General features: G+C 39.2%; 2 protein-coding genes across 2 annotated transcripts in view; one reads left to right on the top strand and one right to left on the bottom strand.

Annotated features, from left to right (window-relative positions):
* The window catches only part of LOC134571554 (potassium voltage-gated channel subfamily H member 8-like), a 428,010-nt gene that overhangs the window by 236,222 nt on the left and 179,123 nt on the right, over positions 1–12,665 (top strand). The gene's annotated exons all lie outside the window — the stretch shown is intronic.
* Positions 1,214–3,021, bottom strand: LOC134571556 (elongation factor 2-like). Its single transcript, XM_063429906.1, has one exon. The coding sequence runs from the start codon at positions 3,004–3,006 to the stop codon at positions 2,419–2,421; it is 588 nt and encodes a 195-aa protein (XP_063285976.1). The 5' UTR covers positions 3,007–3,021; the 3' UTR covers positions 1,214–2,418.

The raw sequence follows: 12,665 nt of genomic DNA, 5'->3' as shown, positions 1-12,665 counted from the left end.
CTGCTGTTAGTTATTGCAAATGATCCCAAAAAGATTTTTCTTTATCCATTTAGCGAAAGTCAAACAGATATTTTTTTTAAAAAAAAATTTCTTCAAATATACGTTTTCTTTAATTCGCTCTAATTCGTTGTTTATATTCATGCTGTGAGTGCGCAGTATTACAACTTATTGTCTGGCACCAACCACCCCATCAGAAGACTGCAATTTCATGAGCTACCCCAGATACAAGATAAGGAGAGCTCACAAAATATAATAAATAGTCTTCCCAAAACTACAGTGAAAAATCAAGATGAATGTTAAGGGGATGTCTCACTTTAGTGCAATAGGAAGGTAAAGGGTAAGCTTCTTTAAAAAAAGCCATCACCCAAGAAGTTTAGAGTCCATTTCCCAAAGCCAGTCATGGTGTTGGGCAGAGAACAGATGGGAAAATCACAGCTTGTCCAAGAAGTTATCCAAAGCTTGAACAGTCTCCTTCAGACCCTTCCTCTTGCGGGTTTCAGCCACAACTTGGCTTGGCCTGGTGGCATTGTCAAATGGATCTCCAGGAAGAATCTGCCAATGATCAAATACACACTGTGGGAAGGCCTGGCCACCAGTATTTGATCTTAGGTCTGCAGTGAACCCAAATGATTCATTGACTGGCAGGTAGGCTTTCACTATAAACATTGGTGTGCCTGCCACTTGAGATTCTTCAAAGACGTGTCCACGCGTTCTGTTCAAGACACTGTAAATGCCACCAACTACCTGCTCAGGGCACTGAATTTCCACAAGATAGATTGGTTCCATCAGATGGGGCTGGGCTGTCAACACACATGCATATAGGCAATGACGGGCTGTAGGAATGATTTGTCCACCACCTCTATGAATGGCATCAGCATGAAGAGTCACATCATGAACATCAAATCGGACAGCTCTCAAGTTCTCTTCACAGAGCACACCCTCTTTTGTGGCCCACTGGAAGCCAGCCACAACACTGTCTTTTATTTCGTTAAGATATTGTGCTCCTTTTATCACATCAGTCAGGATGTTTGGTCCAGTACCGTCAGGGCCAAAACACCAGCTCTTCCTAGCCTCTGTAACATCCCACTCATATTTCTATGCCAAGTAACGGGCACGCATCTTCAACTCTTGGCAGGCACTCACATCTCCTTTGTCAATATCCTCAGCAAGGCCATCAGGGAATGTACGGGCCTTCATATACAGACGGTTATGCTTGTTAGGAGACTTTGACAGGCACAGCTGGTTTGACTCCTCACTCACAGTTTCACGGTAAGAAACAACTGGGTCAGATTTCTTAATTGGAATGCAGGCATGGTCCTCTTCTAGATCCTTCAAGCAGATTTCCAAATGCAGCTCTCCAGCTCCAGCAACAGTATGTTCTCCAGATTCCTCAATGATGCACTGCACCATAGGGTCTGACTTAGCCAGACGCTTGAGACCCTCCACAAGTTTTGGAAGATCAGCAGGGTTCCTTGCTTCTACAGCCACATGCACTACAGGGTTGACACTGAACTTCATAACACGCATGTTATGTGAATGTTCGAAAGTGGTGATTGTCCCAGTTTTCACCAGGAACTGGTCCACACCAACCAAACCCACAATGTTACCACATGGAACGTCTTCAATTGGCTCCACATAACGCCCCATCATCAGGATGGTCCTCTGGATAGGCTTCAGGTAAAGGTCCTCTTTCTTTCCTGGAGTATAATTTGGTCCCATAATTCTGACTTTGAGGCCAGTGGAGACAGCACCAGAGAAGATTCTTCCAAAAGCATAGAACCTTCCCTTATCAGTGGTGGGCACCATTTTTGAGATATACATCATTAATGGACCTTTGGGGTCACAGTTTTTTATGCCCATAGCAGCTTCATCATCAGGTGGTCCTTCATACAGCAGCTCAGAGCGGTACCTCTGAGCTGTCACTGGTGATGGCAGGTGGATGGTTATCATCTGCAGAAGAGCTTCTCCAGCAGGAAGCCAGCATCTCATAACAGCCTTTAACAGTTGTTTTCCCTCTTTATCTTTGTCTTCAGTGTCCAACTTGATGTCCAGTTTCTCGATAAGTTTAGCAGTTTCATCTTTCTTAAAGTTCATGATGGCATCAAAAACCTTGAAGATTGGGTCCAGGATAAGCTGGTAAAATGTTCTAGGCAACTTCTTTCCATCAGCATTTGATGCAGCCTTGCTAAACTTTTCATTGGCAGGATCAAAATACCTGTCTCCCCAAAGTTTCTTCATCATGTCGTCCACTTTTTTTGCATGTTCAGCTGGTGTCAGCTTGCCGTCACCCTTTGCAGCAAACTTTTGCACATACATCTCTGCAAATTGTTTGAGTGTAAATGCCCAGCTATGGAGTCCAGAACCAAAGCCAACAGTACCAAGAACTGGATCAATCATGATGTTTCCCATGGGTCCTGTCTATCCCTCACCATAGGTGGATATGATAACGTTTACGTTCTCCACAATACGCTGGAAGGTCTGATATAGCTCTTCTGGCTCTAGTTGCAGTTCCAAAAGTGCACGGTCCATTTTGTTCATCATCAAGACAGGGCGGATTCTTTCAGCAATTGCTTGACAGAGTACGGTTTCAGTCTGCACACATACACCAGACACACAGTCCACCACAACAAGGGCACCGTCAGTAACACGCAGAGCTGCTGTAACTTCAGAGGAAAAGTCCACATGACCAGGAGAGTCAATCAAGTTGATAAGGAAACCAGATCCATCTTTACATTGCTTAATAAAGGCCAAATCGTTTTCAGATAGTTCATAGAAGAGGGAAATCGCTGTAGATTTGATTGTAATACATCTTTCCTGCTCATCTTTACGGGTATCTGTGAAGCGAGTTTCACCCGCACGAGATGATGCGATGATTCCAGCTTTACATACAAGAGAGTCGGTCAGAGTGGACTTGCCATAGTCCACATGGGCAATGACTGACATATTGCGAATGTTCGCCTTCTTGTCCATGATGCTGCGAATCTGGAGTACCGTGAAGTTCACCATTTTGGCGGATGTCGGTGGATGCTTCTCATGGGACTGGAAAACGACGAGCGGACTGCTTGCCACACAGCAGACAAACAGGCGGAAGAGGAGTCAAACAGATATTTGGAGCACATCTGATGTGCAGAAAGGACAGAAACAGCCTGAATAGCAGTATCCAATAATTCAAACAGTATGTGGTTGCAAATATTTTTTTTTAACCAATCTGCAATGGCTGCCACTCTCAGAGTAAAGTTAAGTAAGTCCCATATTTTATCACAGAACTAGCGGTACTATATAAAAGGAATCATTTTATAACCTGCACTTTTATATATATATATATATATATATATATATATATATATATAAATATCCAAAAAAATACCGGCACTCCAGGAATTCTCAGTGATACAAGTTTTCTTTTATTCAGTTCAGGACGTCAACGTTTCAGCTCATCATGGAGCTTTCATCAGGACAACTTAAACAAGGAAACAAGCAAGCTTATATAGGGAGAATCTAAATTAGTGTACTTACATATTCAGGTGTTCCCCGTCCCTGGTTGCCCGGTAACGACAGTCGGCGAATCAGATACCTCGGATCCGGTCATGTGGGCCAGGAACCCGGAAGTGAAGTGTGCTGACGCGGAGGCAGCTGTGGTCCGTCCGATGGCGGGAATGGAGGGGGAACACCTGAATATGTAAGTACACTAATTTAGATTCTCCCTATATAAGCTTGCTTGTTTCATTGTTTAAGTTGTCCTGATGAAAGCTCCATGAGGAGCTGAAACGTTGACGTCCTTAACTGAATAAAAGAAAACTTGTATCACTGAGAATTCCTGGAGTGCCGGTATTTTTTTGGATATTTATGATTTTTGCTACCAGAGCACCAGGTACCATCATATTGTTTTGTTGGAGTGCAAGAATACCTTCTCGTCTTTATATATATATATATATATATATATATATATATATATATATATATAAATGTATGTATATATATATAAAACAGAAAGAGACCTAGCCTTGTATGTATCTTTTTAGCAATTCACCTTAACCCCTCCTTCCCTCACTACATATAGTATACTTTTGTATTGGTTATTTTTCCATTAGCTCCACTATTCTTCTCCCTACAGACAAAAAAAAAATGTATCTATAGATCTGCCAACTCTCAACTCAGTTCATTGGACTCCCATTATGCAGAATTCTTTAATTATTTTTGGTAAAACTTCATATAGTATCCAAGAGTGAGAGAGTTATGAACACATGCATTTTATAGTATAGTACAGATTCTTGGTTGTAGCTAAGTAACTGTATTTAATGTACGTGGACATTATAACCACATACATATATTATTTTTTACTTGTTGATGGTATATTTAGGAGGGTGAATATCCAATGGAGCAGGTTGTAGTGGTTATGTGGCCAGGAGTGTCCTGGTTTTCCACCAGTATAAGAATTCAAAGTGCTTGCTAATGTTTTGGCCACTTAACTGAAGTCTGGTGTGTGCAATTCCCCGTCTATACCCTTCTGGTTTGGAGAGCCAAATGCTGTCAGCCAGTAAGCAAACTCTTGAATGCCAGGCTTAGGGAGTGGTGCCCGGCAAACCCCTGGTAAGAAGTCAAACCATTAGCTTGCTGTATTGGTTATGGTGCTTGGAGTGTTCCTTTGAAAATTAACAACAATGTATTACATGACTTAATGACTGAAGTGGACATTTCCATATAGCATAGTTAAACTGAAAATAAAGAACAGTTAGTAGGGTATGGGTTAGTTCATATATGGTTAAAATTGCTTTAGTCCTGGTTCTTGAGCACTTAGATTGTTGCCTAAATCTTGCAATTTATGTTTTAATTCACTGCAGTTCACTGTTTGCTAAACAAATCCATATCATGTATAGGCTACTGTAATATGCATTTCTCTAGTAAACCAAAAGCATCCCATATAATTTAATTGTGCCTGACAAAAAGAATGTTTCATGAAAATAAGTGCAGAACAGCACTGACCATAAGGTGCCCCTAGGCAGCTGTGTAGGGCCTCGGAACCGTAAATTTGCTTGGCCCATTAACAGACCCTAAAAATGAAAGCAGGACTCTTTGAATTTTAGTCCTTCTCGGTGTCATCAGGGCTGTATTTCCCCCCCCTTGTTGCCTTAATGCTAGTTTACCCAATGCACCCGCTCCGCAAACTTTGGCGTATTGGATTGGATACATTTAGATGACTAGTTCGGGGTTTTGTATGTTAAGTGGGTTAGTTCTGGTTCTTGAGCACTTATAAAGAACCAATGGCTAAGCGTGTGCGGTTCATTCTTTAAACATGGAATGTTTGTATATAACTGAATATCAAATTGTAAAATTTAGACTAAATAGCCAAGCCTTTGCTATAGAGAATTTGGAGCAAAATCTTGCAATTTATGTTTTAATAGGGCTGGGTGAGCATGTATGTGTGTGAAGGTTGCTTGTGGTGTTGTATGTTTGTGGGAATGTTGCTTTAAGGGTTGTGTGTCTGGGGATGGCTGCTTGTTGTGTTGCATTTGGGGCTATAGTGGGGGAGGTGGGGCTTTAGTGTGTGCATAGTGGCTGCAGTGGGGGTATAGAATAGAATGTAGCTGAAGGATAGGAGCTGTGGGGGATAGGAGCTGTGGAGGCATAGGAGCTGTGGAGGCATAGGAGCTGTGGGGGATAGGGCTATGGGGGATAGGGGCTGTGGGGGATAGAAGCTGTGGGGGATAGGGGCTATGGGGATAGGGGTTTGGGGGGATAGGGGCTGTAGTGGGGTATAGAATATGTAGCTGAAGGATAGGAGCTGTGGGGGATAGGAGCTGTGAGGGATAGGAGCTGTGGGGGATAGGGGCTAAGGGGAGATAGTGGCTGTAGTGGAGAGAGTGGGGCTGTAATGGTAGGATAGGGACTATTGCTGGGTGGATAGTGGATAGTGGGTGACACAGGCTATAGTGAAATGCCAGGGCTCTAGTTGGGTGGGTGTCATAAAAGTGGCTGTAGTGGAATGATAAGGATTATTGTGGGGTGGACAGGGGGTATAGTTGGGTGACATGGGATATAATGTGGTGACATTGGCCATATTAGGGGGGCAGGGACTAAGGTGGGAGTATAGGTGCAATAGTGGTGCAATAGTGGTGCAACAGGGACTACAGTGTGAAGTTAGGGACTATTGTGGAGTGGATAGTAATTATTGTGGGATAATGGGCCATTCAGCACCAGTTACACAGTAAGAAAATGGGCTGGCCACCTCTCTCCTGCCTGCCGCCACAAGGCCATGGTCTCAGTGGACTTGTAGGAAATCCAACCTTGTGTAATGATGATTGACTGTTTGTAGTAACATTTCAGTTAATTTTTAAAGTGTATCTGGGTTCTTTGTATAATTTGCATTGGTGACATTGCCAGTCGGGGTCCTTTGGCAGGATCCTCCTTAGGATGAGCGTTTTTTTACTAGAGCCATCACTGGTGACAGCTGTGGAAAATTGCAAACTTGATAAAAGGTAGCTCTGCCATTTTTCAAACTTTGTCAATCAAAGGAAAAAATACTGAGACAAAGTAGCCCCTACTTTTTCTCAGTATATATTTTGACTATTTGTGAAATTCCAACACAGTCAATGTTAGTATTTCATAAGGATTTTATCTCTATGATATAAACATTTTTGACATGGAGGTGACAGAACCGCTTTAAATAAGCACATATTTGTGAAATATTCAGTTTAAAGGAATACTACAGGCATCAAAACAACTGTAGCTTAAAGAAGCAGTTTTTGGTGTGTAGATCATACCCCTGCAGTCTCACTGCTAAACTCTCATTTAGGAGTTAATTCACTTTTGTTTCTGTCCATTCAGCCCTAGCCACACCTCCCCTGGCTGTGGAAATAACAAAATCTAAATCAGAGAGAATATTTAATAAAGGATGTTTAAACATTAGATCCTTCTTTAAAGGAAGTGTTTAAGAAGGCTGTGCAAGTCACATGAAGGGAGGTGTGACGAGGGCTGTATAAACAAAGTGATTTAACTCATAAATGGCAGAAAGTTGAGTGAGACTGTAAGAGCATGTCCTATACACCAAAACCACCCAATTAAGCTAAAGATCTTTTGGTTCCTATAGTATCCCTTTTTAAAAATACTTTTGATGTATACCAGATATTTAATCATTCTTCAGCTTTTTTTCTGAAACTGTGCATTAATTCTATTGCTAAATAAAACTACAGCAACTACCAAACATATCTTAATACATTTGATTAAAAACAGTTTGAGGCTTTATTTATTACAGTAACTAACAGGGTTATTTGCTAAAGTGAGAAGTGTCAGGAATTCAAAGGGAATTTTAACATTTAAGGTCAAAATAGCCTTATTGAAATAAATCTCCTAGTCAACCATTGTATTTTGTTTATTGATGTCGGTGTAAAATTTGAAATTAAATTTAAATTCCAGACCATACTTACTTTAGTGGACAAGCCTGTTGGGCCTTCAAGTAACAAAATCTATGAACAATTAATTGTGGAAAAAATCTGCTAAAATGGAATTGCAAGCTAAATAGTGTAAATATTATTCTATTATAATATTCTACAGCTTTTTAAAAGCTACTACAAATTGTTTCTGGAAAAGCAGAATACTGAGAATGAACGTTAAGTGGCCAAGTGTTGTAAAGAGCACATTTAATTGATTATCTATTACTTAGAGAAATCTATAGCAGGTCACAGACTTTGCTTAGAGAGTTGGCGAATCGTGATCTAAATAATTACTCTCAATTGAACATAATATTGAACACGTGCTGAGGACATAAAACTAATATCAATATTTTTTTCTTTCAACAGAAAAAGGTTTGTTCTCACTAGCACGTGCTACAAATATGCAGCCTGTAAATCCGTAATACGTAGTATAAAACATAAAAAGGACACATATTATCTAGGCCCAGGGTTCCACACTAGGAAATATAAGGACACTTGAAAAAGGAAATAGAAAACAATGAGACAGAATGCAACAGGGTCAACTGACAAATAATGCCGAATTGTATGTGGGTTTGTGTAGCGTTGGCCCCTGGAACTGGAACAGATTGTAAATTGGAAGTGGCACACTCTGAAATTGATACAGGAATCTTGGATGAATGCACAAATGACCCATATTAACCTAGCAGTTACTCAGGTGCCCTTTGCACAGTTTTTGCGGAGTTCCCTTTCTTTAGTGTAGTATGGCTATTGTTAGCTAGCTAGAGATACTTACTCACTTATATGGATGAACTCTGAACTTCTCTTTAAAGAAAATTGAAGGGTAGTGTTTTGAGATGTTCACAAAATGGAAAATACCAAGTGGCTTTAACAGGTATGAAACAAAGGTAATAGAATGGAGAGACTCTTTAACTACCTCACTACCTGCTAAAAATAAAATCGCATTATATATTTGTCTGTCTTTCTTTCCTTCTTTCCTTCTTTCTTTCTTCCTTCCTTCCTCACATTACATTGGCATGAGAGGTCAGGACTACTTATTGGACACAGAGGAAAAGATTTAGGCAAACATTTAATTGTGACATGTGGGGACCAGATAAAAGTGTGAAAGGTTATAGAATGGAGAGACTCTTTAACTACCTCACTACCTGCTAAAAATAAAATCACATTATATAATACATATATATTCCTGACATTACATTGGGATGAGAGGCCAGGACTACTTATTAGACACAGAGAAAAAGATTTAGGCAAACCTTAAATGTGTGAGATGTTGGGACCAGAGAATTGTGAAAATTGTGAACGTCAGCTAGAGTACATGGTGATTACTGTAAAGGCCAGAACAGAATGTACTAAAAGAGGACCGCGTCATTTCTTTTTCTGCATTGTCCTAACTCAGAATATGTATGTAAAACAATTACGTACTTATTCAATCTCTCCTTCCCATCGCTCGTTTCCTGTCTGTATTGACAAAGCGATGATAGATATCATCCACTCAGCAAGAACGAAAACCCTTCTCTATAAAACTCTTTCATCCGAACAAAGAGCATATTGTGTCAGTCGGTGTGTAATGAACAAAATCACCATCAGATAAATCAACCCAGGCAGTTAATTGAAATTTCACATTACAACTGATAAGAAAAAAAAAAATCAATCGAGATTGTATAACACAATTGTTATTAAGCAACGTCTTTGTAATTTGCCTTGTTAAGATTGTTGTAAGATGTCTCTGTTGTCACCTACTGAAGTATTGCTTGAAGTTCTTAAAGTTCTATTCGTTTCAAGGTGCTGTCTTTGATTAAAAAAAAAAATTGGGAGTGGGGGGGAGACTTTGTTGAGCACATCAATCATTGCTACTGCTAAGACTGGTGTTATAAGTGAGTCATGAATTTTAAGGATCTGCATACACCAGCTGGAACAAACAGATTTTCTCCATCACCGTGATAGTCATACGGTCTGTTTTTCAGGTGCTAGTGGTAACTGGGACATATGATCTGTAACCCTTATTAACTAAACATCACTTCTGTGCAAATGTAATAGCCACATGAATAAAACAGACACTTTTTTCCTCCAAAGTGTCCGGTTGTTTTCTGAAAGGATTATAGAAATGGGTTTCAAGTCACTAAAAAGATAAAACCTGTGAGTAGAAAAGGTAAGGTACTGCCCTTACCAATGGCTATGATTAATAAGTTGGTTTATAAATGGAATACATTTTTTTTTTTTTAGAAAAAATAATGTTGGGTCTTACTCTTTGCTTTGCCAATTGTATGCTCATTGTGGGGATTATCTGCAGTTTTGCATTAGCAGATAGAAACTTGTCAGAGATCAAAAGTAGTAAAGCTCTTCTTAACTGCAACATCACGGAGCAGGATAAAAGGCTCAGTAAAGCTGGCCCCAGTGAGGATGTTTTTATAGAGAAGTATATCTGTAATGAAGAGTTTGAAAATAGTCAAAGCATCCTTTGAAACATTTTTTTTCAAATATGTTTACAATCTGCCCATGATGGCAGAGATAAGCAATTATTTATTATTAAATGTTAGTGCTCTTAGAGTATTCCTCTGAATGTCTCTATTATTAAAGGTCAAGGTTAGCATGCGTCGTGCAAAATTAATTCCCTCAATTTATTGAAATAGCTATGATGAAATGCAGGGCTTCTCACCTGGGGATACTGGCACATATACTTGAATAATAGTACACATAGGACAGGATCTCAGAATAGATTTTTCCTAATCTGAGACAATTTTGTCACATTTCTGTATCTCACACAAGGTTTGGGAATCCTTGCAGATTTAGTGCTGCCTGTTCACATTATAGCGAGTGCCTACACCTGCCTTTTTTCTTCACATCATGTTTAGATGGACAGAATGCATACATAATATATCAGTGGTTCAGAAAGCATTGCTGTTTAAATCACTAATGCATAATGCGCCTCCTAGCTACCAATGTAATCTATCATTTAATTAGTACTGTAACTGCTGATGTATCACCCACACCCATTTGTGGAGCTAGTCACTATTTAGCCCACCTTGCAAATTGTTTCAGTGATAATCTGGTCCAGTGTTCTCTACACCTGGTCAAATTATCATGCATTTGAAGAGGTGAAGATTACATTAGCATAATGGGTTTAAATGGGGGTTTAGTCCACTTGTAAAAAAAAAAAAACTAATATAGGTTGTGCAGCCAAGGGCTAGCAAGGACGTCTACCCATCTGAGACAGATTCCCCTGCCATTGTTAAAACTACGGACTCTTGTCTTTTTATAAAAGCAGCACCACATACAATAGTGATCTCTTGTGCAACATAGAGATCCATTGCTATGTTTACCGGTTGTATATCCTGTTGAATGAAGCTTATAGGCATTTAAACAAATGTTTATGATTTATGTGATTATCAAAATTGCTCCCTTATGATGGAGCATGGAGGACTGATATGAAAAGACGAGAAGAAAGAAATTGTGAGGAGTTTACAGGGATAGAGAAAAGAAAAGAATGGGTAGTATACCGTTATGGGGGTATTGGAAACATATAGGAGGTATTGTGAATATTAATACCAATGGAGGCTAGAGATACCAATCAGAAATAATGATTGAAAAATAAAAAAATAATTTATTGAAAAAATATAAATATGTTAAAAATTGCCACACAACTTGGCAATCACCCAGAGTGACACACACTAGCTAAATATAGTGAAAAAACCTAAAATAAATTACCGTAAGTGGAATAAATTAAAAGAAAAGGGCTTGATAACTGAAGATTCTAAAGTTGCACTCCAATTTGTGTCTGTGAAGCACACGTCTGTGCTACAGAAAAAAATGATAAACGTGAAGTACTTAAAAAAGTGTGGAAGATTTGCAGAACCTGTGTATATACAATTAGGGAAATTGCCTCAGTAGACAAAGAGCCTTGATACAGAGTTTGCAAACAACAGGCTAAATAAGTTGGCATATGTGTTAAGGATGTAACAATTCATCAGTAAATGTTGCCAATATTTAGCACTGTATGTTCGCTGTATGTGTAGACTGGCAGCAAAATCTTAGTAAAAACACCAAGTACTATGAGGATATCGCAATTCCCAATGAAGTGAAATGTACGCAGAGACAGTACACCAATACGTATTGCCAATTATGCAGTCCGTTCATTAACTATATAGACTAGTAATGGATTATTGTAAACCGCAGAGCAAGAAAGGCTGTCACATTACCCCAACATATTTATATTTTTTCAATAAATTCTTTTTTTATTTTTCAATCATTATTTCTGATTGGTATCTCTAGCCTCCATTGGTATTAATATTCACAATACCTCCTATATGTTTCCAATACCCCCATAACGGTATACTACCCATTCTTTTCTCTATTCTACTAAAGGGTTATCCCCTTCTCCTCTATTAGTTTGAGTTTACAGGGATGAATGCAGCAAAGATCGAAAGGGTATCTAAAAGATGGGGACAACTAAAGTCACTGAGATCACTTCTTTTCAATTAAGTAGTCTAGGTGCAGTTGTCCCATATGTATAACAGTCAAGGTAAAAAACAGGGCCATTTTGCAGAGATGTTTACTTTGAAGGGTTAAACACGCCTCTAGTGGCTGCTATACTGAAAACCACTAGAGGTACTTCCGCTACACTGCTGAGTAAAGGCAGAGTAAAATGTAGTCACATGACGTAACAGCTCATAGCAAAGCATTGAATAAGCATCCATGGGTAAACTAGGATACATCCACATCATGTCCGAATGCTCTTCTTTGAGGAGCACTGGATTAGTCCATTGCCAGAGGAGGCCCTGCCTCCTCAATGATGTTGTGGGAAGGAGAATCCACTCAGACGGAGAACCAAAATGAAAGAAGAAAAAAGTAGAGGGGTAGAATGGGAAACAGTGGTGGTTCGAGGGGAGTGGGGAATCGTGATGAAAAAATTAATATTAGAGATGGAATAGGTGGAACTGGGAGAAAAATGGCAAACGAGCAAACACCTATTTGGGTTAAAATGTTAAATTCCTACTAATAAATTTGAAATATATCAGATACATAAAAGAAACAAAAAAAAAACAGGAAACAAATGTCTAAGCTGGTATACGTAGTGGATTTTTTTAGAATAGAACATATAAACCGCTTTATTGGATTTAAATCTCGAACAGAAGCAGATATAAATGTAAAAAGTTACTATTTTATGTATATATAGAGCATCATATGAACCCGAAGCTCTGGTAATAAATAACACAAGTTCATATACTGAGTAATGTGATA

Source organism: Pelobates fuscus, chromosome 8, assembly GCF_036172605.1.
Source record: "Pelobates fuscus isolate aPelFus1 chromosome 8, aPelFus1.pri, whole genome shotgun sequence".
NCBI lineage: Eukaryota > Metazoa > Chordata > Amphibia > Anura > Pelobatidae > Pelobates > Pelobates fuscus.
This window is presented reverse-complemented; position numbering and strand designations above follow the sequence as displayed.